The 27,602-nt window shown below is 42.5% G+C and overlaps 1 protein-coding gene across 1 annotated transcript in view; it reads right to left on the bottom strand.

Moving 5' to 3' along the window:
• Positions 1-652: 652 nt before the first annotated feature.
• LOC138259741 (uncharacterized) overlaps positions 653-27,602 on the bottom strand; it is a 140,794-nt gene continuing 113,844 nt past the window's right edge. Inside the window, exons 2-13 of the mRNA XM_069207634.1 lie at positions 17,897-17,985; positions 15,776-15,832; positions 12,914-13,049; positions 11,967-12,050; positions 11,090-11,173; positions 9,909-9,992; positions 9,363-9,572; positions 8,555-8,626; positions 7,761-7,803; positions 5,507-5,569; positions 3,680-3,859; positions 653-2,804 (exon numbers count right to left, since the gene is read on the bottom strand). Coding sequence (XP_069063735.1) covers positions 2,581-2,804; positions 3,680-3,859; positions 5,507-5,569; positions 7,761-7,803; positions 8,555-8,626; positions 9,363-9,572; positions 9,909-9,992; positions 11,090-11,173; positions 11,967-12,050; positions 12,914-13,049; positions 15,776-15,832; positions 17,897-17,985 — 1,326 coding nt within the window. The 3' untranslated portion in view covers positions 653-2,580. The remainder of the gene's footprint in view (positions 2,805-3,679; positions 3,860-5,506; positions 5,570-7,760; positions 7,804-8,554; positions 8,627-9,362; positions 9,573-9,908; positions 9,993-11,089; positions 11,174-11,966; positions 12,051-12,913; positions 13,050-15,775; positions 15,833-17,896; positions 17,986-27,602) is intronic.

Here is a 27,602-nt window from a genome sequence, read left to right as displayed (position 1 = left end):
TGCAATACTTTGAAATGAAGATAGGGCGGCTTAAGCACTATACCAGCAACAAAGGTATCTGTTTACTTTTATTTTCTGAAATCCATTACCAGAAAAGATAATTGGTTTGGCATCATAAGCACCAACAGGCTTTTGACATGGGGTTCTTCTCAACTGATGGCACAAATTCTCTGGCAAGATAACTGAAGGGGTCATTTTTACAACCTGTTCTCTTTAACCCTTCAAAGTGCTGATGTTGTTACCACCTTCTAGAATTTTCCCTTGGTAATCAGGTATCATCAGTTGGTAATATGAGGACGTTTGAAGTGGGAGTAAATAAACACCACTCCCTGTTGTGATTTATGCACTGTTAGGCCTTTCACGACTTTACAATAATACTGCTAGAGCTTAACTCAGGGGCTCGGATATTCCCCACAACTGTCTGGCTTCCTACGTTAATGAGAAAGCCTGCTTCGGGACAAAGACAGGAAATAATAGGGGATTTGTGGCCCCTATCCCTGAAGGTTTAACAGTGCTGCATTACAAAGTTCAGCTCACTTGTCAACGTCTCTGATTAGCCAATGTTTGGCAATGTGAAGTCAATAACTTTTCTTATGTTGACATAAACAAATCGCAATACAGTTAGTTTAAAATGAACCATGAACATTCCAAATTAATCCACACTGATTTATTAAGGAAGTTAAAACATGCCCATGGAAATATTGATAGACTACACATTAAACACTAGTTATTTAAAAAAATACAGCAGAACATACGTTTAGGTACTTAAGAAAAATATATCATAATTATGTTTCCATTCTTTCTGTGCTGCATAGAGGCACAGAAACAAATATCTACTTAAATACACTTCATATACCTAGGACAATTCTTCGTACACTTCTGTGTATTAACTTCAGTTTACTGCAACTTAAAAAATAAAAATAAATTGAGAATCTATTTAGAAAAAGGCAAATGTTATAAATATAATAAAGAGAATAATAAGGTTAATAATAATTACAATCATGGCCCCACAAAGGGACTGTCACTTTAAATAGATATGCATTTAAATAATTATTTATTTTATAAGCAGGAATGTAAATACTAAACACATAATGTATTCTGTCTCGTCACTGAGTCTACATGGTCCAGCAAGTGCATATGCAGAGTTAATTTAAATTCCCTTTCCAGGAAAGGCTGTAGTTTTAAACTTGTTTTGGTCTTATTGAGGTTGGGTATTTGAAGAGAAAGGTTTACAATGGATCTTTCATTGTTTGCTTGAGGACCCCTTCAGATGGGTGGGTTAAGCAAAGCAGAAGCTCAGGATTTCAACTTTTAAAAATAGTTTGAAATGATTCAACATACTATTTGTTGTTGGTGAACCTTCAGTTTTTTCAGAACAATACAAAAATTAACATTTAAATGTCCTATGTTAACTAAGAAAACAGTTGCCTTTTCATCTTTGGTGGCTTTTTTTAAGATTGCTTAACGAGTGCTTTTTCACATAATCACCGTTCCTTTAAGTCAGAGATAAAAATTCCTTTAGTTGTTGCCCGCACAGCCTTTATCTCTTGTCCTCTGAAGTCACCAAATCAAATGAAGCTGGTGTACTTGAGCATACATTTCAAAATGTTGGGAGAAACGGTTCTGTACATACTAAAAACTAGGAAGAGTCAAGGTGCCGTGTTTTTCTTTGAACATCTTTAGAGTCCTTTTTTCTGGGGCATTTGTAACACCAGAACACTGCAAAAGCATTGTTTTGCGGTTTGAGTTGGGAATGAGTGTTGGTGGTTTGATATCCTGGTGAATCAGAGGCAGGTTGTAATTTTTCTCAAATATTTGCATATTTAGGTAAAAATGGGAGGTTGTATATGTATCACAAAAAAGGAAAAAAAAATACATTTCAACATCCCATAACCCTGTCTTCGAAAAAAGGTCATGTTTGGCTATTTTAAATTAGCACTTAAGATATAATTCAACACACAATGTGCCTGTTTTGTCGTTCTGTTGTGTTACATCAGCTAAGAGCTGTTAGGAAACTGTCAGGAATGACACAACAGTGCTTTCTGGCGCTGTGTGCCTTTGTTAGTGCCCCAAAAATATTGTCAATGGTATCAGCTGTACCATAGGTGCCTTACTCGAGGGCAAAACCGAAACTGGTGCGAGCCTTTGGTTTAATGAGAAGCCTGTGATGACACAATGGATTCGAGGTGCATTTCCTGACCCCAAAGAATGCTGCTCACTGGACTGGACACTTAAATCAAGAGCAGCCCGACTCATTTCTTGCTCATGAGAGTGACCGAGCCTTTTGCACCATTCGGTTTTCCAAAGCAGTGTTTTCAGGCACATGGTGATGCGGAAAGCAACGTCAAAATGTGCCACAGATTATATGCTGGCAAATACGTTGCCTTCATCATTGCAGTGGTAAACACCATCCTAGTCACCTACAATTTCCCTGGTCAAAATACAGGTCTCATATTCGATCAGCGACTGTGATCAACAAAAATAATAGTCAATTGTAGATTTAACATTTGTCATTAGTCAGTGGTTTGAAGGCGTCCCCAAATCATATTTTTCCACCTTCCCATAAAGCTTGCTTCAACCTTAATATTTACCCTTGCAGGAGCAGCAAGAAAAGCAAGCGGAGGAACCACAGCAAGAAGAACAAGAAGTCAAAGAAGAGATCAAAGAGACAATTTGAGCAATAAGGGCCGGGAGAGACAGCGCAATCATGATCCACTGAATGATGAGCATGGAGAATGTGAACAGGTAGATGGCCCGGTTGCACCCTGCAAAGTTGTTATAGTGTGGGAAGGTCCAGATGCTCCCTGAAGAGAAAAATAAGAAATAAACATGATTACAGGGGTGATAGTAAATTCCAATTGCTTCAGGTCTGCATCTCTAGTACTTATCTTTCAGCTGCTCCCAGTGACAACATGTTCTAACGCCCCAGCACACGCACATGGAGAAGACAGCAGCAAGGAAAGGCAAGTCCATCAAAATGGAGACACCAGCGACCCTCATACGTGCCAAACACAAAATTGTTTGTGCTTTATTGACAAACTGACTTCTCTCTGTCTGTTCTCTCTTCTCTGTCCAGATCCATCTCAAAGCATGCAACCAACAAAGGTTTTTCCACAGCTATTACTGTGAGAGTCATTAAAATTCCATAATTGTATTTTGTGTATCTTAAATATATCTGTATTACTATACATTGTCATAGATTTTATTATGGAAGACAAATTGATGTAATAGAAAATAATTTATTGTAGGGGCTACCAGTATTTAATAGTTGAATTGAGCACTTGGTACGCATATTTAGAGTGTGTCATTAAAACCTAATACCCATATGCCATCTTGCAAACTGTACTTCATTGTAGTTTGCTGTCTCATTGAATTGAACATCATGCTCATCTGCCATCTTTGGGATGGCACTTTATGCTTATCAGTCATCTTGTGAATGGCACGTCTTGTGCCTCTGCCGTTTGATTGTTGGCTATTAATGCTTAACAAATCAAGTACAAAGAGACGACCGCCACTGGAGCACTTGATTTACACTCTGTTACAATCCCTCACACGCTCATTCATTCTCACCCTTGGATATATTATAACTTAATTATTCTCCAACTTGAGAATGACAATTAGTGTTAGCCCACCTTCTTCATGATCAAAATCATACGGATTTGCCTGCCCGAATAATTACCTGCAATCAACCAGGCGAGCCAGAAAAGGGCCAGGATTCCAACGAACCCAAGGAGCATTCTGAATGGCTTTATTGCACCCAAGGCTGAGAATAGGACCATGGCTAACAATGTGGATCCACTGACAATGCAGTAAATTGGGATATACCTCTGAAGGGGACAGGTATCCAAATACACGACACCTGTGGAGGGTAAAAAACAGAGTCATGTTAAGTACCTGAAAGGCTCCATGTTAGTAAAATCAGAACACTTAGAACAATCCAACATGTAATTTAAATGAGGGTCAGGTTGCCCTCGTCAGTAAACTCAGAATGAGGGAGATAATATTTTTATGACAACATTTTATTGATTTTATTTGATTTTGATACACCAAACTGTTACACAATTGACCACATTGAAGAGTAGATGGCCGAATGGCTGAGTCCGTGACATAACATTTCAAGGTTACTAGGAGTAAATATAACAAAAAATCCCCCACTTCCGACCCTCAGTCCTCACAGCGGTCATCCCCAGACAGACCTTTCTCTTGGGGGCCCCAGTTCTTGTCCTGTTTGTGTAGGACCAAAGTTCGTCATCCAGAGAATGACGAGGATTTTCAACCCTCTACAGAGAGAAAATCTTGTTGTTGAGAGGGAATATTTTTAGACGACGTTAAGTCACACAGGCAACGTTTATGTTATGAACAATCTATTCCTTGTGCTATATAATCAAACAGAAGGATTCGGGGATTAGTTGTTCTATGGTTCGTAAGAACAGGTTGGTGCTCTGCTAAAGTTTTATTTGGAAATGTGACTGTATCTACTTTTACATTGACCTGAAGTAAGAGATTTCATCTCAATCATTCCTTTACTTTTTGCCTTACAGACTCTTGGTCCTTTGACCTCCTGGTAGGTCTCTGTACCTCCAGGCTGATCGGCTTTTAGTCGACCTGTGTAAGTATTTCATACAATATCTTCAGAGCAAATGTATTTTGTGAGGAAGAGTGAGGAGAGGTGGCTCTGCCACATTTATAGTGAAGGCGCTACATCTTTTTTGGTGACCGATGTGGCACTCAAGGTGCGCAGTTTTGTATCTCAGCTCCAATCAAAGACAATATAGGTAGGTGGCAAGGAAACAACCTGTTGGTCCTTTATCTCTTGGGTGACAAAAGGAGGCCTATCACACCAGCACTGTTGATGGTGAGGGTTTATGTGGTCATTACTCTGGGGTGTCAATGGAATGCAACACACAGTGTCGTGCTTTGATGCAATACAGATGCATTCTCCAGGAGTGTATTGTAATCAGGTATCGAATTCCCATAGCAAGCAAAGTGATCCATTCAACCAAAACATTATCCAATCCTCTATCTCAAAGGGCCCGAGTTGTAGTCTAAATCCTGTTTTCCCTGTCCAACTGGCCCTGTGTCCTGATGACTCAGGTTAAGACGGTCTTCATAGGCATTGTTATTCGTGCTAACAATACTCCTGGGTGAAGGCAATTCCCAACCAAAGCATGATATCAGGCAACTCCTTGCTCCGGTGCATGATAGTACCTAAAGTGTGGTTCACCATCAAGACACAACGAACACTAAAAAAACGAATCAGATGGTGAGAGAGGCCAAGATAAGAGAGGGAAGAAGGGTTGTTAAGAGCAAAGGCACAAGTACAGGAGATCAAGAGTGTGATAGGAAAGTGGGGCACGAGTGGAGAGTGAACTACCGATTGGAAAAAGAAAGGATGTGAGTATCCATGTCAAGTGAAGAAAGAGTGAATGGGAAAAAAAGAAGAAAAAGAAATAGGGTGAGAGAAATAATGTACAAAGAAAGAAACAGGTGAGGGAGCTTTACTTACCTAGGACAATTTGTGCTACGGCAATCCCTATCCAAATCGCTGAAAGCAGACCCATGCCACCCACTGGAAGAGACAAGAAACAACAGTCAACAAGATGAAGGAAGCACCCCTTACCACTGAATCAATTTTATGGACAGTGGACCAGGAAACACACATGGCCGAGTGACACTCCTAAGCAGGCTGACAGTGCGTGCTGAGTTCAAAGGGATCTGTATGTAAATCAACTCCTTTAGGAATTCTATTGATATTTATTCATGGGGTGGTTACAATGCAAAGCCTCTCTATCCAGATGCGGAACAGTTACAGCAATACAAACTGATCTAACGGCAATAAAAAAACAGTAAAAGGCCATCTCAAACGTTCCTCTAGGGCAGACTTTTGTAGAAAAATGTAAAGGCGCAGAATGTATTCCAAAGCCAGTGGCATCCTATTCCAGAATCATATGCTCTGTTATGTGGGCACGTCCAGGGTAGCCTGCTGGAGGTATTTTCAGGTTCAAAATACTCTTTTAATCTGCATGTGACTAGAGCAGAAATACTAAAAATATCCCTTTTTTGAGACAGATAAATTGCTCTTGGACAAGATTTCCCTGCATTCCGTGACACTCTCATCTATGGCACGCATTCATATAGCATCTTAGCCAGGTTAGATGTGAGCTGTGACGGTTTTATTCTTGTGAGTATATGGTCTTGAAAATTAAAATGGTTCTTCGCATGTGCCCTATTTCGTTTTGAACCAGTCATTTCTTCTCAATAATGGAGTATAGCATCTCTAGCTAGGAACCATCGGGTTTTTGTAACACACTATTTTCTTTAAAGTTAGAAACTGAAGATGTCTTATTTTGGTAATATTCTTCCATACTAAAGGTCTGATGTATAAAGTCATTTTGTGATCACAAAGCCTTCCACTGACCAAATGATAGGGCTTGTGACCACAAAATGGCTTTTTATTATGTACTGTTACTTTTTATTAAGTACTAAACCGATTTCTTGATTTGGCTTGTTTAGGCATCGCTTCCAAATAAGGATTTCCTAGGGAAGTTTCAATGATCTGGGAGCAAAATGAGAAATTTTACCAACAGCTCAATGGCAGTGATCACCCTTTTGCAAATGGAAATTGGTCCCTTAGTGACTCCTTCCCTTTTGTGAATGTTACAAAAATATTGGGGAATATGCAGTAGTTCACACGACCACTGCCAACTCTTAAACAAACAAACAAAACAATCTTTTTAAATGCAGACATGCTTTTTTCTTTAAAGGTGAACTGTCTGGTTAAAAAAACTTTATTAAAATGCAATCACAGATGGTGATCTCTTGACCCCAACCAGCCACCATCCTTATAAGAGCATACAATCGTAGTGAGATACAATTTGCAAAATAAATTCATGAATATTGATGAGGTAGGTCGGATTTCGACCCACTACAATTTGGAATTTTGTTAAATGAACTTTCGATTCCCAAAAATCTTTTCCATTCGCAAAAAGTCAGTACACAATTAGCAACCACATTTTGCTAATGGAATTTTCATGCACCAGGCTTTATGTGAGTTTGATACCAACAACTGCAGTTAAAGAACTGGCCTTGTGTTGATATGCACATGACAACCATGTTTGATTGTTATTTTGATCTTCTTCTTTCTAGAACTTTGGAAAGAATGCTCAAGCCTTATTGATAAATTACTGAGGGCTAACTGAACAGTGCAGGTGCCCTCACACGGTGTGGTGACAATCTATGTGTTAAACCATTGAGCAATTTCCTGGGAAATATTGTAGCCTGTAAAACGCTCTTAAAGTGTTAGGTAGGGCACAAGCAATTTTTCATCTTTTGTACAGATTTACCAAGCCCTTCCTGACAAAATCTGCCACTCTCACTTAAAGATATTTGTCAAACAAAGGTTCAACATTCATGAACTAAGTCAAGGAATAAAGATAATTGCAAAACCTCAATAAAACACATCCATAGGAACACCTTTTAGTGATTTAAACTTGAACAGAGTTAGACTGGAATATAATGACGTTTAAAGGTTTTCTAAAAAGTATCTGAAACACTGCTTGGAAGTGGCAGAGGGGTATTCCCAATCTCAGCCAGCCTTCTAGTGGCATTGAAGAAACGTCACAACTGCCTTACTGCCAATAATCTTATCTCAAAGTTAGTTTCCATATCTCCTTAAATGCAATAGCAGTAGAGCAGTACCTTCATGACATAAATGCACAATGCTGATTGATAAACAGATAGTTAAATAACAAAACACTTACTCAAGCACTTGGAGAAAGAGCAACAGGAACTCGTGGCAGTCTCCTAAAGAAAACGAAAAACAGATTTGTATCTCTGCTCGAGAGAACTTGTTTTCAGGTCTCACAGCTTGGGAGGTATGACTGTTTATCTTCATTCCTCAGTCTCCAAAATGTGGGACATGTTTATTTATGTACGGGACGTCATTTCCTATCCACTTTTCACCTCTTTCTCTCATGAGCAACTGCAAAATACTTTTTATGCCGGATTTGCAAGGAGAACCATTGAAAAGGTAGGCATATTTACCTGACTTAAAAGGGACTGAAGTGGAGTCATCCCTGCCTTAGAACAGCTGCACAGCTCTGCAGGGCCCTTCTTGCCACAAAGGTAATTAGTCATTTCTGTAAAAGGGTGACACCTGTCTCATCAAACCGCTGTCTGCCCACCATCCCTCTGAGGGCTGAGGAGTGATCATATTAATTCACTCACACTTTCTTACGCCTGAGCTCCACGGCGAGATTTCTACGGGCAGGAAACCAAGCTGGGACCTAGTCTGAGGCGTCACTGCCGATCTGCTTCTCTCCCTTCTTTTCATTGGCAAAGACCTGTGCTGTCATTTCAATCATTCTGCCTTTTTTTCTTACTACGCAACTATGCCTTGGCTTGCATAGTGGATACCACATGTTCAGAGCTTGGGAATTTACAGGAGCACAGTTTCCATCTGAACTTACACGAGCAAAGTTGGGAATTTACAGGACCACAGTTGGTAACAGCTTGGGAACGTAAAGGAACAGTTGAGAACAGCTTGGGAACTTACAGGACCGCAGTTTCTCTCCATCCTTGGTGAACATGCTGCTGCTGATGGCCCACATGGGTCTGTTGAAAACACCTGTAAGACAGGAAATATTGGCGAAAGCTGTTGCCAGTCTTTAAAATTTCTTCTGGAGTTTATCAAACAACAACATGCTAAAAGGACACTAACCCAATACATATCAGCTGTTCAGTTATTGATTTTGAAGAGGCAGTTTGCCGCCCCCACCCCATCTCATTTTTGCTAATTCCAAATATTAACTGGTTGATAAAGGGGCCGAGATCGTGGAGTAATTTCACTGGTATAATGATGTCACCCCGTTCCATCATGTTGGACCTCACTTAATACTATACTAAGTAGCATCTAGGGTTAGCTGCTGCACTAGAGCATAGTTTTACCATACAACTCAAACAATTTACTCTTGTGCAGAGTTTCTAATCAAGTCATCGACTCAGCCTAATAAGGAATCACAAGAATTGGAATGAGCCTAACATTACATTTCACCCCACAGTTACACTAAAATGCTGTCCTCGTTTTAGCCCGGATTAGAGGGCTTTTGTTGAAGCTAGATGGGGTTGCTGTTTTGGGTGGAGATTAGGATTTGAGCTAAATTTGGGGTCTTTGAGCTGATAGTTGTTACATATGACCATTTTCTCTGTAAGTAGGTGCTCCTTTCTGTCTCTCGCCCAAACTGCTGCTAGCTCCTCTAATGGTCTTCTTCAGCCCTGACTGTGAGGACATTCCACTGTTGTATATAAACAATCTGTATTTGGCTGCTTGTGGGCTAAGGGATGTCATCCCACTCACAACTTACGGGAGTGCAGTTGTCCATATTTGAAGTCCCAGAGATATTGTCTATACGTGGGCCATATGAATGTCCGGGGTTATTGTCCACATGTTGAGCATATGGATTCCCATGAGTATTGTCCATTCGTTGGGCTGATGAAATCCCTTGGTTTACGTTCACTCTTTGTGTAGATGAAGACGATGATTGGAATGTGGACGATGGCTGAGTTAGCTGTATCTGGAAAATAAGAAAATTGGAAATGTTTTATTTCATTCCAACCTCACCGCTTGCCATTGATAAACAAATGTTGATGGATCTCCATCCACTCTCTAATTCGTTATCATACTGATTGAAATGAAATTGGATGTAGACCCTCTCCTGCTGAAGTCAGACTTACTCTGATGTGCCACTTCTCAGCTTATTCAACTCTTCAATTAATTCACAGCCTAAGCCAGCTATAGACCTATGGTGATGGTAACCCCATTAGATAAGTCCAGCTATGATATTTTAATGGGGCAACAAGGGCATCAAATAATTCTGTGCTTAGTCACATATGAGAGTCAATTTACTCACTTGTGAAGTTGCTTGGTTGTATTCCAACCTGGGCAGCAATGTTGTTGATGACTGGAAGGAGGACGGCACCTGAGACACTTGTACCTACAAAAGTAAAAAGGAAATGTTACTTGGGCCCATACCCATCTCCATGAGTTTTACTTGTTCTCTTTGAGATCCCACTTCACAATGTTTCCTGAACGACCACTCAGTCAATTCCACACTGCTGCAATGATGTGAGGGACTTTGTAGACTGCTGGCAATGGTCACTGATAACCTGGTCTACAAAGTCAATCTGGTATAGAGCAGGAGACTCCTACCTTTTCTGCAATAAGCGTTACTTATGATCAATGAAACATCTTTCTGAGCTTCTAACATTGTTGGTGTTCTAATAGTGACCACATAAGACAAGATTGGCTCATTTGCTGTAATCACCTCAGTGCATCAAGCAGGGTAACCAGCAGTAACGTAAAAAAGGCATGGTCAATCTGGAATTCCTTCACATAGTTTGTACCTAACAACCATACCTTGTCCTGGCACTAAGGCAATACTGTTAGCAAGAAGACTCCCCATTACTACATGATTTATCATTCAAATACCAACTTTACATATATTTTGGGAAATCAACAATTTTTCACCAAACATCAACTTATGAGTTATGAAAATACACACATTTTCATCCTTAATACACACTTTTCAGTTTTGGTATACTTATACTAATTTGGTCAAGCTTCTAATTAAGTAGGCTGGGCTGGGCACAAGAGAGATACTTATAGCTAACTGAAGAGCTAGCAGTAGCTCATAGACTACTTGTTGGAGTAGCCTTGTATAGAGGAACTCAGTAATGTAATTTCATTGGGCTGGTTCCACATTATTGTGATCTACACTGACAGGAACTGAGACCAGATTAGCCACTGCAGCAACTAAGCTCTCAAATCGAAATAGTCTAAGAGTGAGTGTTTTCCTTTAGAGCACATACGGTGGGTGAAGGACTTATTACACATTGCTTTCCTTATCATTCAGCTTTGCATATCTCTTGCACTACCTTCTCACTCTTAAAATACTTCCTGCACCTGACTTGAGCTTAGACCAACAAGTATGTACTGGCTTGCTTCTATCATGTTCAGCATCATCTCTGTGCCTGGGTGTGTTGCATTGCTCATAGTTCACTAACAATGAAGACTGCAGCTATTGATACTAACCTGTGAAATCGCTGAGCTTCTCTCAGTTTGTTGTGTTGACATTATTGATGACTGGAAAACGACTGGTCCCTCAGTGACTTGTTCCTGTTAAACAATTTAAGTCATTAGTGCATCAATCTGGTCTTTGAGGGTCATGCTCCCTCCCATGCAAACAAAAAAGCATAGAATTCTTAGAGACAATGACGACCTTTATGTCCTTCCATATTCAGGACTGTTGCAATCCTGTTGCTTCCCTAAAGTACAAATTTACAATTTGGAAGGAACTGAAATACTCAATACATTCTAGAATGCACAGGCTGAATTTTCTTTACCAGAGGGATCCATGAGGAAGATCAGTTGGTGTATCCTACTCTTTATTTGGGGATTGCTCCAGAAACTCTAAATATGGGCCCAAGTCTTTTTGAATTTGCTTTAATTTCTGTCACTGCTACTGTGAGGTTATTCCACACACTAATTATATTTTTTGTGATGAAATACAAAGGTATTTCTCTGTCTCTAGTTGCCTTCAGCCTCATACTGTGACCACTATTTATAGGAGCACTTGTTTCCAAGAAAGGTATCATTTTAAATTGTTTTAATGTCAGTTGTTGTAGCCCCTCTTGAAATCCTTTTGAGAACCTCAAAAGAAGACTTGTGGTCAAAACCCAGTACAATTTTAGTCACGCCTGTTTGGGCTATCTCCAATCTGCTTTTATTCTTTTGAACAGGGGGATTCATATGTGAACACAACACCCAGTTCCTCATTCTCAAAATTTGCCCAGTTCTTTTCACAAAAAAACGCCCTTCCATTCAAACTGGCTTTTACCCTTTATAGGAAACCCACTCTAGTATCTGGGAGTGTCTGAGAACCATCACTTGACCTACAACTACTACTGACCTGAGGAGCAGATCGGATCTTATCTAGCCGTTGGTTCAGAATCGGGGTCCTTTGGTAGTATGCAAGTGGTTGTGGGGCTTGTTCCTGCAAAAGAATAAATGTCGGGTGATACCTTAAACCTACTAGTTAAAGCCTGATTGCTGGAGTCTTTGAACAAAATTTACAACAAATAAAGCTATTCATACTCTAACCAATAACTGAATTGACTTTCATTAGTGTTTTCTCCTACCAATTACATAAATGACAGTAATGAATGCAAATAACCTTGAATCTTGGTGATACAGCACATGATCAACTGGAAGACACCACTGCTAAATCTTTGATCAATGGATATTCCATGCCTCCTGGCACAAGCTCAACCAACTCATACATCTCCTGATGGAGATTTATGGAATATGATAATATACTGAAAGCTCATGATTCAGGTGGCCTCGTAATATTAATTGATGAACTGTGTGTTTACCACATGGATTTTTAAGAGGGAACACTGGTTGATTTACTGTTCCTGGGCAAGTATTTCAACCCCCAAAGTCACTATCCTTGATTTCACTTTGGAAGGCCTATAGACTAGTTAGCCACCAACTGAGGCTATCTGGTCAACAGTAAAATGACTAAACTGCGAGTAAAGATGTTTTGATTCTAAATATCTTCAGAAAGGAAAGTATGATACTTCATGGAGGAGGTGAAGACCTCTGCAATACAGTGGTTACTCTTGGAAGCATATAAATGAAGCTTCACTGAACCTTGCACATAGCTTGTATCTTATTCTCTCACACCATCTCATGGAGCCACAGTAAAACATATTAGTTAAGAATCAGAACTTCATCCCAAGGATCTTTCATTATTTACACAGGAACAATAGAGATCAGTTTTTATCTTGATTTTAGATTTTTTCTGCATAAAGGAGAATTATTCCCACAAACTAAGACAGGAATAACTTTACACACCTGAGGTTGGTGCCTTATTTGTTGGGCCATCTCCTTCTGGGGACAGTCACGGCTATATGTTTTTCTTGCTTCTAGTTTCTTTGCTTGTCTCCTTATTCCTTCCTCACGGCAAACAAGAGTGTCCTTGAGAGCCTGCCTAAATTACATAAGACAGGTGCCACCCAATTAGAGACTTGCAGAAGGTTGAATACTTTCATTCCCTTTTTTGTTTCTGGTTGGCATTTAATATGCTTCATAAGATATTCACAGCAAAACAATTCATGTGCACAGCAAGTACAAAAGAAATCTCACAACACATTCATAGTCAGCTGCATAGTAGTTATCAAGGGCCTAAGTTAGGTGGGTTACTTCATCACAATGTCCAGTCCACTTTGTTACAAATGCATTTTGCCCTGTGGCACTTGTTATAAGCAGAAGAGATGTTCATCATGTTTGTGACAGAGTAACCGTCCACCAAACTCTAAATCAGCCCCTACATATTTCCCATATTCAGTGCCACACAGCAATTTTGAGGTGTTTTGTCCAGTTTCCAGGTGCATATATGAAACAGTGAGAGTGTCAATGCTGATGTTACCTATGAACCTCCTCTCTATTTGTTCTTCTAAATCCATTTCAGCACAGTGTCATGTTTGAGGCAACCCAATGTTAGATGCAACTGCCAAGTGAAGACTTATTACTAGGTCAAGATCAGCAGTGACCTTTGGACTGAGTTGTATCTGGAACTGGCAGTGCTTAATTTGTGAACAAATTGATACAGGGGGCTTAAGGTTTTGCTCAGAGGTCTGTGAAACACTTTTGAATATTGGGGTGCTGAATACCAAGACTGCGTAGTCTTGATTCCACCTCATGCCTCTTTAATGCACCACACAGCACTCTGCCCTTTTTTCACACTCTTGTAGGGTCTTTTTTACGCATTATTTCTCTCTTTAGCCCTAATTTTCCTCTTTCTCTTCCACCTTCTTTTCCCTTTTGGGTTTCTCTGTCTCTTACTATGGGTCAAAGTCTCATGAGAAAAAGTATTGGTCCCCAAAAATGAGTGTTGGTGGGCTCCACCTACAACCATCAGCTGTAACTGAGCACTGGGCTGGATTGAATGGTTGACTTCAATGAAAACTGCTTAGAAGTGTCTTGCTTGCAGTCAACACCAAGAAAGGTTCCGTAAAGTCATGTGAGGGAATCTCTTTGAAATCACTGCAGCATCCCATCAACCCAAGAATTCCAGCACTCATTCCGATACTACAAGATACTGTATATGCAGACAAGTATGGAGATAAGCAAAGTGGTGAATCAAATTGAAGCACCAAGAGACACATCTCTCTGAAAACCATGGTGCCCCTGTGCATCTTGGGGCTGTATTTTTTTATTCCACATGTGCACAGAGTGATTTGCAGTCCAAATCCAAAGCTGATATTTAAATGGCAATGCCAGTTTGTGAGCCCAATTCTAGGAGTAGATATGAGGCGGTTCTTTGTGTAGTAAGAGCAGATGTGTTCTCACCTACACAAATTTCCCACTTGCTTCTCTCTCTCAGATTCTTCAGTTCTTCTTCTGTGTGCCCATCCTTGTCTGGGGTATCAGTGAAATGCATTCATGTGTTTGCAAGTCTGTCACCCACTCTTAAACTGAAACGTTTGCACAACAAACAAAGATACTATAAAACATTCCCTAATTTACTATATTTTACGGGTGGGATCCAGGTTGGAAGCAATGTCGGTATGGGCAAAGTTAGTACGATCTTAGGACATTACCAAATGTCATCTCATACAATTGTGAACAATTATTATCAGACTAACCAAGGAGTGCATTTCAAGATAATTATTTACTGATTTTCTTCCTTCAACAAAACAACCAAGATCTTTCAGTTTATGGCACATTGGTTATCAGGGGAACTTGGGTCGGGTTTGCTTTATGAAGAATAAACACAGTGTTTAAAAACATCTCTCCCGGGGCTCACGAATGTTTTAGGTTGTGGGCTTTTCAGATAGCAAATGTCCATCTACTGTATAATGCTGGGATGGGGAAAGAGTTCAGTTTTTATTATTATTTCAATTGCAACTATTTTCCATTGAGCTATGTCTCCCAACAACTTTTCCTGGTATAGATATGACATCAAACCCCTCTATTAACTTATTTTAAGTTGTTGTCCGTTACTCCCTGTTTGTTTTCCCCGTTCTCACTTTCTTTAGGTCGATCCTCTTTCTGCTTTCCCTTTAATTCTCATTTTAAATTTCCTCGCTACTGCAACTCTTCTGTTTTCACGATCTCGCCCTTAGTTTGTGTCAGATGTCTTATTTTACCACACCCTTGACTAAAACCTCTGCAGGTTGAAACACATAACGAAGAGCCAAGAAGAGAAATAAATAAATGGAGAATATATTCAAATTGCGCAACATTGCACTCTCCATAAACAGAATCTGTCAAACTTAATTAAAACGTATCAGGTAAATTGGGCGAAGACACATTTGCTTGTTGCTCTGAGACAGGACATCTGAATGCTAGAATGACCCATCGAAATATGAATAGCCGATATATGGGTTCACAAAACCTGGGCTAATAATAAGTTAGGAAAAAATAAGGAACCTAATTGAGCATAATCTATAGTATGCTACGGAAAGCCAGATAGCCCATATTTACATCAATTCTGAGGGCAGGGCGTTTTCCACTGTTACAAAGTAAAGGCACCGCCTGCTTATTTTAACATACTCATCTCAATGCCAATAAAAGTTCCAGGGGAACACCAGTCACAGGTTAAAGCGAGATTCCTTCACTTCACTAGCGCAAAAGCAAGGCCTCGTAAACTTAACAAAGGCTGTGACATGTTAACAGTCTTTGCAGCTTCTTTGTCCCTAATGTTGCACTTACCTGTATGCGCCCAGTAAGGAGGTGAGATGTGGAGTCTGCTCCTGGCGATTGTAAGCGCTTATCAGAGGAAAAGAGGTTTTATATGCGACTCTCAGATAATAAAACGCTGACGTCAAGTACACACCCACGCGTGGCAGCTGATTAACACCTACCAGCTACTTTAAAAACAATTGGGCCAATTGTTTGTGGATGACATGGACAACACTCATGTGCATGCTATGATTTCCTAGCAGGACACATTCCAAAGATGACGGGAGGCCACGATTAGGCACAGGAGCCCAACCACCCTTCTTTTAGGATGTGGTAAGGGAGATGTTTCTGTAGTGACAGTATTGTCAATCCTTTTTCTATACGAGTGCGAACCCCAATATCGGAATGAGATAGTTGGAATTTAGTTCATTTTCTAAGTGAAATTTATGCGGTTGTTTGGTTGTATGACAAAATAACTGAACCAAAAGTATCGAAATACAAAAACATCGCCAGAAATATTGAGGAGAAAAATATCAATTTTACATACTTTGAACGTAAAGATCAAGTTATCAACTACAAAAATTTAAAAGAACAAAATAGTGTCACAAAATTGGAGTGAATATCTAAGTTTTAATATTAAACGGGATATTAATATTGAAAAATATACTTATTAAAAAATAAAACAAATACATGCAACATTACATTACATTTCATAACTTAGGGATGGGGTCAAAGTGGCTGCCAGTTAGGACGTGGGTTTCTCCTCTCTTTCTGGGACTACTGATGAGCGCAGCTCTCTAACGTGGCGTGGAGCATTGAGCGGGGGCCTTGCTTGCCCTGAAGTTGGGGGCAACGATGCTGGGATTTTGGAGTGGCGCTGTGGTAGTTGCAAGATGCTGGCCATAGCAAGTGATGAGCAGTGAGTGCTGAGAATCTGGTTGCTGGTCTTGTGGCTCAGACCAATGAAGAGCGATCCAGACCCTTTGGACAAAGAACACGTCCGGCTGGTCGCTGCGGAGGAAGCAGATTCTGAAAATATGCTGAGTGCAGGTTAGTGCCGAAGGAACAGATGTTGGGGGAGATGAGCGCATCAGCCCAGACCAAGGCTACAGCCCAGAGAGGCCTAGTGGAAGGAGGCCTTGATGAATACACATGGACATGGGACAATGAGTGTCGTTCTACACTCCCCCTCATCTATAATGATGTAAAGGCAATGATAGCAATACTAGTGAAACTGCACTACTCACCGAGCAAGATGTTTTATGCAGCGTGGCTCATCGCCTGTAAAGAAAATAACGCTTGCTATCATGACCTTATCACAGTATTGATAAGGGGGAGTGCAATAATTACATGAATCCACTGGATTCTGCATGAAGTGGACAAGTTCCACAAACTGATACGCATGCAGCAATTAAGTAGGAGTACCTGGCGGCCTGTACATCCAGTGTGACCTAGCATCCATGTGACTGTTTCTGAAGGGAAAAAAGAAACATCACTCAAAAAATGCCTAAGAGAGAAGGGGCTCGAAAAACACTCGCCAATGAAGTCTAGCTCTCTTGTGGAAGACCAGGCTCAGAGAAAGGGAGAGATGGATGTGAAACTACCGCTGACAAGATCCTTCTTGGAAGGACTGTGTTGGGGCATTCATGATGAGATAGCTGTCCGTAGAGCAGAGCTTGTGAATCAATTGCAAGACATCAAGCACAACATGTCAGCTATGGGGCACAGAGTGGATGATTTAGAAACAGCCCATTATGAAAGTGAAGATGAGCTGGAGTCAATGGGACAAGAGCTTCTCAAGCTCTGAGAGTAGAACTCTGACTTGAAAAAAACATCTTGAAGATCTTGAAAAATGCTTATGATGCTAAATATTATAGAAGAGGTACACCAAGGAATCCAGAGAGGAATGACTTTGAGACATTTGTTAAGTGGTTGGTCAGACATGTCTACTGGATCTAGCAGAAGACGACTTTATACTACGTAGCATGCAGAGAGTGGGCCCTTTGACACGCAAGAACACTGCTCTAGACATTCTCATTATTTCACTATTTCAGCTAAAAAAGAGGTCATTGTGGTGGCAGTGAAGGCCATTGACACTATCACATTTGAAGAACACTCCCTCCAGATCTTCCAGGCTTTATGCACCATTACCTTGCAGAAAGAGACAGAATTTTAGTCTGTGATTGCTTTTTTTGCAGGACAGAGAGGTCAAATACTGGTGGGATCATCCCTTTTGCATTCTGTTTAAATGGGACAATGTCAAATACGGTCTCTTTCTGAAGCTAATGAGGGAGATGGTTTCCTACCACGGACTGAGCCAAATATGAAGTCCAAAAAAGCTTGTAAATAGAAACGGAGAATGATCAACACAAGAAAAGCCAAATCAAGTCCACATTGGAGATGGTGGCGCAGGAGAGGAGTGCAGTTGTGCCACAGCTTTGAGGAAAAAGCCCCAACCATTTGACTCAGGACACATAATTTATATTCTCAACAGTATGTTTGGGTTTTAGAGGATAAAACATCACACATCTAGTAATTTCATGTAATTCTGATATGTTTAAAGTAGTAGAGATAGTGTCCAACATAGATATGTAATATTATACAAAGATGATTGTATTCATCAATTTTTATATAGACAAACAAAAGACAGAAGTGATGCAATTCATGATATGGAAAGAATTTAATCCATGCTCTTCAACTGGTGCAATAACAGCCAGCACTTATTTTGCCCTGTAGTGGCTCACAGGCCTGGGTCCTTTTCAAGGATGAAAAATATCATGAAAAATAAATACAATAATTTACAAAATCAATAATCTAGTTGATCAATTAACAATTACAGCAATCCATTACCATATTATTTATAATTATCTATAGGATAATTGAAAAATAACATATTTGACATAATTAAAAATATAAAGCATTTAGAAACAATGAAAAACAATCATTAAACATTGAACAATTCCCATGTTCAGATTCAGATTCCGAAAACTTTATTCGGAGTCTATAAGCATCCACAAAAGTAACATTAATGGTTAAAATCACATACTATAGAAACAGCTGATAAAAGATAGTGCAAGGCAATATTTTGGCAAAATACATACAGTATGGCAGCATATTTATAAGAGCATAGTTCTGCGGCCGTCACAGCAGATCTTACAAAGGACCCAGTATGCAAAATAACTTCATCATATGATAGCTGTAATGGATAATAAAAGCTGGTCTGCAGTGTCTAATGCTATGGCATTTCTTCTTTAAGAGTGGAATTAAAAATGTCTAGTAAACCTTCCATACATTTTACAACAGAATGCAAAATGCACCATTGACTGTCCAGACTTGCCATCACAAAGACATGGGCTACCATCTGAATTATTTGTGAAACCCAGCGGGAAGCACACATATTTTACTGTATGAGCTCTTACACAGAATAATAGGTAGCACTCCCAAAGCCCTGGGCATGACATATACAAATTTGTAGAAAAAGTTATTGTAAATAATTGATAATATTGGGTTTCTCTTCTTCTATACTTAATCTCTGTGAGCGCGCACAGTGCTTGTTGAACATGCCTTTTGCTTAAGTTATTACATGTTTCCGGCTCAATAAAAGCATATTGCAAAAAAGATTTTGGAATATTCCGATTTCACATATGCTAACCAAGGAATTCAAAAACCTCTATCACATGAAAAGCAGGCCAATAAAATATCTCTTGACTGAGTGGCCTCCTCATTTCTCTAAATTCCCAACCACAATAGCACAGGACGGGCCCTGATACGTTCTTCTAAATAGGGCAGCCACAGCTTTTCAAGGCCGATTTAATGGGAGGATGATATGGGGGATGAAAGAAGTTTCCTACAAAATCAATTTTCTTCACACTGAATAGCCTCACTTTGCGAAATACCTGACACCTCAGCCCGTACATTGCAATAGAGATGCTTTGTGACATATATCTGCAATAAGGGGAGGAGAGGACCTCCCCCATTGGCTGTGGGAGACTATATAAGGCTCCATTTGCCCTTGACAACGTTATCCTGAGCTGCGCAATGTTTGGAGTCCAGGACCATGAGGAGGAAAAAGTTACCTCTAAAAAAGAAAAGGTGCTAGTGCTACTCAGGTGGTTAATACCAACAGATAGGTTCGAGAGCTCTTTGTATGCTACTCAGGCAGTTAATAGCAACAGATCGAGAGCTCTCTGCATTGTTGACTGCATGCCATAATATGTGATTTTGTAAAATTTGTGGTTAGATACCAAAGCAGCCATAAAATTCATGAAAGCATGCATCAGCAGACGCAAAGCCCTTTGTGTGCATACCATAAGACCTGCATCATCGGCATATATAATGTGGGTGACATTTTATTTTAGGTACATTGGGAGTAATGGTAATTAAAAAGGGTGGAGCTCATTAACATATAAAATAAATAAAAGCGGGGCCAGCACACACCCCTGTCTCAAGCCGCGGCAAATGTCTATAGCACCAGATACTTCTCCCTGTGTGCTAACTTTATCACTGGCTCTCACATCTTTTTTGCAAATATGCCAAAAAATGCACATGTGCTTCATTCAGCCCTCTAAAAATGAGCATTTCTCATAATTTGGAGCAATTAACACAGTCAAACATTGAAGTCAAGACTTTAAATGCCAAAGAAAGAATAGCTGGTTTAGCAACGGTATATTTACCAAGAACCAGCTTCAAACTAAGACATTGCTCAATGGTCCCTACTTAATTTCTGAACCATTAGTGACAGGGATACAGGACTGATTCTGTCTGAATTCACTCCTTAATTCTGTTGTATATTACCTTCCCTAGCAATTTGACCGATCAATGAGAAGGTCCTTTAACACCCAGGGTAGGACCAGTAACCTGTTATAAATATAATTACTATAATAGATGACGACCAAGAAACTGGCATTGGGGAGTGTGCAAGATTATTAAAAACATTATCATTAATGGGGCCCAAAAGTCAGTATTATGTTTTATACACAACAGTGATGATATCCCGTCCACCAAAATCTAAATCCCATTGAATATAATAGGATTTAGATTTTGTCGGACGGGATATTCTTTACTGTTGTGATGGAGTAACCCTTCCGCCAATATCCAAATCAGACCCATAGTCTATTATGGAAGGGCTCCCTCTGCCCCTAAAAGTGGGAAGGCTGGGCTCACTGGTGCCAGCTACTTCCAGCACATTTACTACATCAAGGGAAGCAAGAGAAGGTGCCAACTCCTGGTTTCTAGGATCATTTTTTAAAGGGGAGCACCTGTCTGTGCAAAGGGTGCCACATTTAGGGGAGAGTCTCATATTGAAATCTCCTGCCAGACAGAGATAAGAAATCTGCTCTTTGGCTAATACTGTGTAGCAGCAAGATGATGTAATTAAACAACGCTGGAAATTTGGTATTCGGGATATTAGAGAAGTCATTATTATAGAAGTTAACCAGGTACAGACTCAGATAACTCTTCAACTGTATGACTTGGAAACTACTATTTGACGTCTCCAAGATATTAACATGACCCTGTTGGACTTTTGCTTATGCAGGGTCATCCTGAATCTTTTTGCCTCCTGCTTCCTATTTTTTTCTGACCTGTCGCTGTTGGCTTTTGAACTCTGAGCACTTTCCCACTGCTAACCAGTGCTAAAGTGCATATGCTCTCCGTGTAAATTGTATGTAATTGGTTTATCCATGATTGGCCTATTTGATTTACTAGTAACTCCCTAGTAAGGTGCACTAGAGGTGCCAGGGCCTGTAAATCAAATGCTACTAGTGGGCCTGCAGCACTGGTTGTGCCACCCACATAAGTAGCTCTGTAATCCTGTCTCAGACCTGCCACTGCAGTGTCTGTGTGTGTATTTTTACACTGTAAATTCGACTTGGCAAGTGTACCCACTTGCCAGGCCTAAACCTTCCCTTTTCTTACATGTAAGGCACCCCTAAGGTAGGCCCTAGGTAGCCCCAAGGGCAGGGTGCAGTGTATGGATAAGGTAGGACATATAGTAATGTGGTTTATATGTCCTGACAGTGAAATACTGCCAACTTCGTTTTTCACTGTTGCAAGGCCTGTCTCTCTCATAGGATAACATGGGGGCTACCTTTAATTATGATTGAAGTGTAGATTCCCCTAGAGAGTAGATGGACATGTGGAGTTTGGGGTCCCTGAACTCACAATTTAAAAATACATCTTTTAATAAAGTTGATTTTAAGATTGTGCGTTTGAAAATGCCACTTTTAGAAAGTGAGCATTTTCTTGCTTAAACCATTCTGTGACTCTGCCTTGTTTGTGGATTCCCTGTCTGGGTCAGTTTGACAGTTGGGTTGTTTTCACCTCGCACTAGACCGTGACACAAAGGGGGCTGGGGTGTAACCTGCATTTCCTGATTAGCCATCTCTGCTAGGAGGGAGAGGCGGAGTGGTCACTCTCATCTGAAAGGACTGTGCCTGCCTCTGACAATGTCGGCTCCAACCCCCTGCTGTGTGTCTGATGCCTTGCCTGGGCAAGGCAGGATTTCACAAGTAGGTGTGAGTCCCCTTTGAAGAAAGGTGACTTCAAAGACTAAAATGGGTATAAGAAGGGCACCCAAATCTACAGACTTTAGAAACACTTCTGGAACCAAGAGGAACCTCTGCCTGGAGAAGAGCTGATAGCTGAGGAAGAAGTGCTGCCCTGCCTGTGACTGTGCTTTGTGGAGCTTTCCTGCAGTGCTGCTTCTGCCAGAGTAAGAGGGCAAAGACTGGACTTTGTGTGCCTTCCATCTTGTGAAGTAATCTCCAAGGGCTTGATTTAGAGCTTGCCTCCTGTTGTTTGAAGTCTCAGGGACAGCAAAGACTTCTCTCTGCCAGCACCTGGAGTATCTGGAGACACTCCTGCTCTGACAAGTGGTGCCCTATCCAGTCCCTGGGCCCTTGAAAGGAAAGCTGGTGGAAATCCAAGGAAATCGACTTCGGACGACTCTGGACCGACGCACTGCTAAATCCGGTAACTCCGCCTGCACCCGACGCCGTGACCTTCGCTGGAACGTGACGCTCTTCGCAGCCCGACGCCGCAGCAGCCCCGCTGAAGTCCGCGACTCTGTGGAAGTCGCTGCACCACGTTGTGACCGACGCCGCTCGAAGTGCACGGATTCAACGTTTCGCGCAGACGCCGCGATTGCCGACTTCGCGCATCGGCTTGTTTTCACTCTTCACCAAAGGTACTGTACTTGGGGGTCTACACGACTCCGTGTCCGGCGCCGCTGGTGTCGGTTTGTTGGGAACGACTCCGTCACGACGCCATGTTAACATCTCATCAAAGCATTTTTGTTTCTAAGCGCTATTTTTGAGTTTAATCTTTAAAAATTCATAACTTGACTTGTGTATGTCGGATTTTTGTCGTTTTGGTCTTGTTTTGTTTAGATAAATATTTCCTATTTTTCTAAACCGGTGTTGTGTCATTTTGTAGTGTTTTCATTGAGTTACTGTGTGTGTTGGTACAAATACTTTACACCTAGCGCTCTGAAGTTAAGCCTACTGCTCTGCCAAGCTACCAAGGGGGTAAGCAGGGGTTAGCTGAGGGTGATTCTCTTCTACCCTGACTAGAGTGAGGGTCCTTGCTTGAACAGGGGGTAACCTGACTGTCAACCAAAGACCCTATTTCTAACATTGGTGATCAGCGGTTGGGATTTGGACTTGTATTTGTACTTGACATACAGAGATTAAGTGTACACTACTGTTTGAGTTCAGACCACTACGTGACCACATACTACTTGTTTGGTGATCTGTTGCTTTTTCTCTTAAGGACTCCTTTTTGTTCTACTTCCATGATTTTGCTGATCCCTTGACGGATTCTTTTTACTTCATGGGAACTTATTTTCTGCCTTTGTAACTTTGCACTTGTGACCACCATGTCTCAATCTGGAGATGCAACAGCTGGAGCTGTGTTTGAAATAGAGAAACTGAAGGAGTACTCAGTTGCTCAATTGAAACAGTTCCTTAAAGATCTTGACTGTCCCACTGAGAGCTCCACCAGGGAGGGGGAGCTGCAAAAGGCACAGAGGGCCTGGGTGACAATCAAGAAGGCTGGAGGCCACACAGAGGAGGAGAATGTGGGTGGGGAAGTGCAGAGGATACACAGTGGTGTAGTGGAGGTACCTGTTACGCCTGGGGGGAGGGTCCCCAGGAGGGGTAGCAGGGTGTCATCCAAGGGTCTGACTCCTGAAGAGTTACAGGACAGACAGGCAGAGAGGGCTCGCCGGTTCAAAGAGTTGAGATTGCAAAGGGAGAAGGAGTTGGAAGAAAGGAGGAGGGACTTAGAGATCAAAAAGAGGATTTGTGCTTATGAGCTCAAAATGAAGGAGCTGGAAGTCATGAGGGCTGAATCCAGCTGGAATGGTGGCAGCAACAATTTTATATCCAGTGCTGCTGAAGAAGTGCTCATGCCCAGAGATGTGGTGCCCTACTTGAAGGAGGGAGTTAACACACACCAGGAGGTTCAGGGGTATGAGGTAGCTCCAGTGATGCACGGGGTCCCTGAGGTGGATCGGGGAACTGGCATGGTGAGTCATATTCCTACTGGTGGGAGGGACACTCTACTGACTCTAGGTGAGAGTGACAGGGAGAGGGGTTCCCCCCAGGTAGAAGTCCTGGTTATGGAGTGTGAAGACATCCCAGAAGAGTGTGTGTTGAGTGTCAGGGACAGTCAGGTACTGTCTCACCAGTCTCAGGAGGGTGATGTGGGGTGCTTTTTCAAAGCAGAGTCACTGGATGGTTGGGTGAAGGGTACTTTGGTTAATTCATGTGAGGGGCTGAGTGATGTAATTGCTGGAGAGCATATGTCTAGTCCTTATTTTCCTGAGCTATGCCATCACCAGGTGGAGTGTGAGTTCTCTGACCCCAGGGAGCTTACAATGGAGGCAGACTTCCGGGTCAGTACCAGAGAGTCTGAAGAGGCATTTGGGGGTGCTCCTGAGAGGAGTGGTCTAGGTAGTTCCCAACCAGGTGAGGTAGGGAAGGATTGTAGTGTCCCAGGTAGGTCCCAGTGTAGTGGGATGGGTGAGGGACTCCATGTCCAGTCTCAGAGGAGAGGGAATGGGTATGGGTTGAGGCCCAAGGTGCCCAAGATCCGGTCCCAGGTCCTGGAGGGTTCCATGAGGGAACACCAGGAGGGGAGCCTAGCCTGTACCATAGGGCCATCTGTTGAGGGAGACCCCACAGTGTCAGGAAAACTTGGGGGGGCGGCTGTAGCCAGCGTCCCACCAGTTCAGGTGTCTGGCAGTACCACTCCTAGTGAGGGGGTGCAGAAGTCCAGACAGAGGGTTGAGAGGGGGTTGCGGACCCCAGTGGAGAAACTGGAGGGTCAGGGGCCAGCTCTGAGAGCAGAGCCCCCCATGAATGACCTTGGTGAGACCATTTCTGGGTTGGGGCGAATCCAGACTCTGTCAGATGGGCAGAGGTCAGGAGACTTGCGCCAGCCAGACTCTTGTGTGGCCCTTCGGGACAGTGTGTCCCTTGAGGGGGGTAAGTGTGCCCCCCTGGAAGTCCTGGTGTGCCAGGCAATGGTTCAACCGCAGGGTGGTGACTCTGGGTTGAATGATCAGTTTCAGGGGGTAAACTCTGACCTGATGGGGGGTAAGTGTGCTCCCAAGGAAGTCCTGGTGCGCCAGGCAGTGGTTCAACCGCAGGGTGGTGACTCTGGGTTGGATGACCAGGTTCAGAGGGTAAACTCTGACCTGGTGGGGGGTAGGTATGCCCCCCAGGAAGTCCTGGGTTGCCAGGCAGTGGTCCAGTCTGTGGGTACAGACCCTGGACTGGAGGATCAGGTGCAGGGGGTAAACCCTGACCTGGAGGGGTGGGCGGTTTGCCCAATCACCCCCCCTGGTGTGATTTCAAGGGGTACTCTCCCTGAGGGGTGGGTGCAGAACCCTGAGAGTAGGGGAAGGGGAGAGAAAGACCCACCCCTGACCTCAGAGCAATCTAAGGGTACAGACCCTGGATTGGAAGGCCATGTTCAGGGTGTCCCCCCTGACCTGGAGGAAGGGGTTACTGCTAACAGTGCCCCTACCATGTTGTCTTCTGGGGGGCCACTCCTAGTTGGGTGGTTCAGGACCCCAGAAGAGAGGGCAGGGGGATGGAAGCCTCACCCCTGGCCCTGGTCCAACCTGAAGGTACAGACCCCAGGTTGGAGGATCAGTTGCAGGTTAACATCCCTGCACTGGTGGAAGAATTGTGCAGGACTGCTTCTACAAGCACCCTGACAATTGTTTACTCTGGGGGTGCCGCTCCTTGAGGGAGGGTACAGAGCCCCAGAGGGGAGGACCAGTGTCAGGTTATCTTCTCTGACCTGGTGGAAGGTGGAGTGGTCAAAGGGTGTCAGGAACCTGGGGCTACCGCCCCCCACTCTCCACAGTCACAATGGGTGGAGAGGCCTGAGGTCAGGCTCTCATCCATGACAGTTGTCAGGGGTCCCTGTGGCTTGCTGTCCTGGAGGACAGAGCTGCCCCTGGGGGTGGAACGAGAGTCACACCCCAGGGGTGGAGTGGGCAACACCACTGTGTTGGCCCTGGTGGTACTATCTGCCCATTGCAATACATCTGTGAGCAAAGTAAAGTTAGGCGCTGCACAGATGGTGTCTGCAGATGTGGAGAAGGGTTCCCCATGGGTTAGCTTAGTGGGCCCTGAGAGTATGGACAGAGGGATCCAACGGGAGTCAGGAAGGCGTAGAACTGGAACATGCCCCTGCTGTTGTGGGTCTGGGTCCTTGTTCTATCGCCCCAATCAGGGAGGTACATCAAGGTATTGATTGTTCTCCCCTGGCTTTAGGCTAGTAGGGGGTCATGTTGGAATTTTGCTTATGCAGGGTCATCCTGAATCTTTTTGCCTCCTGCCTCCTATTTCTTTCTGACCTGTCGCTGTTGGCTTTTGAACTCTGAGCACTTTCCCACTGCTAACCAGTGCTAAAGTGCATATGCTCTCCGTGTAAATTGTATGTAATTGGTTTATCCATGATTGGCCTATTTGATTTACTAGTAAGTCCCTAGTAAGGTGCACTAGAGGTGCCAGGGCCTGTAAATCAAATGCTACTAGTGGGCCTGCAGCACTGGTTGTGCCACCCACACAAGTAGCTCTGTAATCCTGTCTCAGACCTGCCACTGCAGTGTCTGTGTGTGTATTTTTACACTGTAAATTCGACTTGGCAAGTGTACCCACTTGCCAGGTCTAAACCTTCCCTTTTCTTACATGAAAGGCACCCCTAAGGTAGGCCCTAGGTAGCCCCAAGGGCAGGGTGCAGTGTATGGATAAGGTAGGACATACAGTAATGCGGTTTATATGTCCTGACAGTGAAATACTGCCAACTTCGTTTTTCACTGTTGCAAGGCCTGTCTCTCTCATAGGATAACATGGGGGCTACCTTTAATTATGATTAAAGTGTAGATTCCCCTAGAGAGTAGATGGACATGTGGAGTTTGGGGTCCCTGAACTCACAATTTAAAAATACATCTTTTAGTAAAGTTGATTTTAAGATTGTGCGTTTGAAAATGCCACTTTTAGAAAGTGAGCATTTTCTTGCTTAAACCATTCTGTGACTCTGCCTTGTTTGTGGATTCCCTGTCTGGGTCAGTTTGACAGTTGGGTTGTTTTTCACCTTGCACTAGACAGTGACACAAAGGGGGCTGGGGTGTAACCTGCATTTCCTGATTAGCCATCTCTGCTAGGAGGGAGGGGTGGAGTGGTCACTCTCATCTGAAAGGACTGTGCCTGCCTCTGACAATGCCGGCTCCAACCCCCTGCTGTGTGTCTGATGCCTTGCCTTGGCAAGGCAGGATTTCACAAGTAGGTGTGAGTCCCCTTTCAAGAAAGTTGACTTCAAAGGCTAAAATGGGTATAAG

This window comes from Pleurodeles waltl, chromosome 9, assembly GCF_031143425.1.
Source record: "Pleurodeles waltl isolate 20211129_DDA chromosome 9, aPleWal1.hap1.20221129, whole genome shotgun sequence".
In the NCBI taxonomy this organism is placed as follows: domain Eukaryota; kingdom Metazoa; phylum Chordata; class Amphibia; order Caudata; family Salamandridae; genus Pleurodeles; species Pleurodeles waltl.
Note: the sequence above shows the minus strand (reverse complement) of the source record. Positions and strands in the feature narration are given on the sequence as shown.